The following is a 2,726-nucleotide window of genomic DNA, read 5'->3' as shown; positions in this document are numbered from 1 at the left end:
GCTATTTTTTGGTTGTAGCCATCATTGTTGTTTGGTGGGCCCGGGCTAGATTCGAACCCACCATCTTAGGAGTATGTGGCTGGCGCCAAGCCTATAAAAAACAACTTCTGTTGGTACACAGTCATACTTATGGTCTATGGTTGCTTTCATCTGATAGTGGAATAGCTAGGACATATACCATTTGGCTTTGAAAGCCTAAAATGCTTCACTAACTGATCTTTTTACATCAAAGTTTGCTTACCTCAGCCTTAAAAGATTAATATCTCTAAAAATTGTCCAAAATATCCAGATATTATAGATAACTTTTGGCAAAAAGGACAAGAATTAAACTTATTGAGCAATAAACTTACGATTTAGACTGGTGCCCATTTGAAGTTTTAGAAGGATTGTATCTTTCTAGAACAACAACAAAAAAATGTAGGAATAAGTAACATACTGCTATTTAAATTATAAAATGTCTATAGAATATCTATCGTCAAAGTAATATAAATAAAAACAATGAGATATGAATCTTTATCCGTCAAATGAGCAACATTTTCAAGTGTAATAATAAAGAGATACTGGTTGAGTATAGGGGAAGTAAACAGCCACGTTCATATGCTGTTGGTAGCACTATAAACTCACACAATCTTTTAGGAGAATAATCTGGTAATATCTTATCAATACTGTAACTATACTGCTATTGACCAAGCGATTCCAATAAAAAGAACTTAACTTACAAACATATCTTGAGGAAGACACACATACATATACATATGTTTATAGGCTATATCTTGCTATTTTATGCATACCAACAATGTCAGGTCCCTTTTTCCCGTAACAGCTTCAAGAACTAAGGAATGGATGTACACAAAAAGAAGGCTTAACATTAAAAGAGATATTATTCTAGTTTCATCTCTTTGTGTTAAGATCACGAAAGATGGGTAGCACCTGTGGCTCAAAGGAGTAGGGCACCGGCCCCATATGCCAGAGGTGTTGGGTTTAAACTCAGCCCCAGCTAAAAAAACTGCAAAACAAACAAACAAAAAAAAGATCACTGAAGATAACGAGCTAAGGATCAAAAAGTTCTATATTTCCATCTCTCAAAATATCTTGCAAACAGTATAAATCTGCCTTATCTTGGCAAAAAAGTATCTGTTTTGTTATAATGCTATATGGTGAACCCTAGACTGCCAAGGCTCCTAACCACTATCAGTTTACATAGTCACCATCTTCTAGGACCATATATGAATTCCCTGAGACTATTTTCCCTTGAAATTCTTCTGAGAAATCAAGGGAGGGTAGGGTGAAGCAGATTTTCTGTCCAGACTGGAAGACCAAGGAAGAATAAATAATATAAAGAGGAGGAATGGTCAGCTAAAATGTTTTCTTTAAAGTTTTACCATCATAAAACCAAGTATCTTCATGAAGGAAGTGAAAAGACAAAAGAATGGCCCCTAAGGTCCCTACAAATTCACTTCATGAACTTTCAACTATTAATTTATATATTCAATAAAAATAGTGTTTTTTGATCTCCAATGGCCTAGTTCTTGATATTTTTTAAATTACATTACAGTGGTACAAATGTTTTGGCTACATGAATCGCTTTTATATGGTGTAAACCAAAGTTATAAGAGTTCCTATCACCCACATAATGTGCTTTATTCCCCTTAATTTTTTAAGCATATCAAAATTGAACTCAACGCTTTATATTCTTTAGATCATAAAAATAAGACACAGAAAAAAATTATTGAAGCAGTGTATGAGGCGACCATGAGAACTGAATGCTCAATAAATAGCTTAACTTGAAAATCAAGAAGAAAAGAAAGACTCACTTTGTTCTCCAGAGCCAAAATTGGACTGCTGAGATTCCTAAGAAAAAGAAAAATAAAGTTATACTAAGTGACACTAAAAGAGAAAAGTTCATTAGTGGAAAAGATTTCAAACTGTTTCAAGTACTTAAAAGAAAAAGTACCAAAAAAATGTAATGTACCCATCTGATCACCTTCAGTAATGTAATGTCAATAGAGGATTTTCTCAGAACTTAGTACAAAAACCATTAAGCTACCTAATAGTCTTCCTTTATCATTCACTTCTTTTCAACAGCATCCATGGTACTCCTAATACAGAGCCTTTTCCAGAAAGTAAGTAATTTTAGCTCAGATGCAGTAGCTTATGCCTGTAATCTCAGCACTTTTTTTTTTTTTTTGAGCTAAAGTCTTATTATGTCGCCCTTGGTAGAGTGTTGTGGTGTCATACCTCACAGCAACTTCAAACTCTTGGGCTTAAGTGATTCTCTTGCCTCAGCCTCCCAAGCAGCTGGGACTACAGGTGCTCGCCACAATGCCCAGCTATTTTTTCTGTTGTTGTCACCGTTGTTTGGCAGGCTAGGTGTATGTGGCTGGTGCCCTAGCCACTGAGCTATAGGCAACGAGCCAATCCTAGCACTCTTGAGAGGCTGAGGCTGGTCGATTGTTTCAGCTCAGGAATTCGAAAGCAGCCTGAGACAGAGCAAGACCCCATCTCTAAAAATAGCCAGGAGTTATGGTGGATGCCTGTAGTCCCAGCTATTAGGGAGGCTGAGGTAAGTGCATCACTTGAGCCCAAGAGTTTGAGGTTGCTGGGAGCTATGACACCACAACACTCTACCAAGGGCAACAAAGTGAGACTCTGTTCCTCCCTCCCTCGCCCCCCAAAAAAGAAAAAAAAAGTAAATAATTTCAATTTAAAATTCTTAGTCTTGGCTC

The 2,726-nt window shown here is 36.5% G+C and overlaps 1 protein-coding gene across 1 annotated transcript in view; it reads right to left on the bottom strand.

Annotated features, from left to right (window-relative positions):
- AFF4 (AF4/FMR2 family member 4) overlaps positions 1-2,726 on the bottom strand; it is a 78,332-nt gene that overhangs the window by 30,040 nt on the left and 45,566 nt on the right. Inside the window, exons 6-7 of the mRNA XM_012807128.2 lie at positions 1,815-1,851; positions 351-396 (exon numbers count right to left, since the gene is read on the bottom strand). Coding sequence (XP_012662582.1) covers positions 351-396; positions 1,815-1,851 — 83 coding nt within the window. The remainder of the gene's footprint in view (positions 1-350; positions 397-1,814; positions 1,852-2,726) is intronic.

The sequence above is a fragment of the Otolemur garnettii genome, unplaced genomic scaffold (genome assembly GCF_000181295.1).
Source record: "Otolemur garnettii isolate 467f Iridium unplaced genomic scaffold, OtoGar3 scaffold00003, whole genome shotgun sequence".
NCBI lineage: Eukaryota > Metazoa > Chordata > Mammalia > Primates > Galagidae > Otolemur > Otolemur garnettii.
This window is presented reverse-complemented; position numbering and strand designations above follow the sequence as displayed.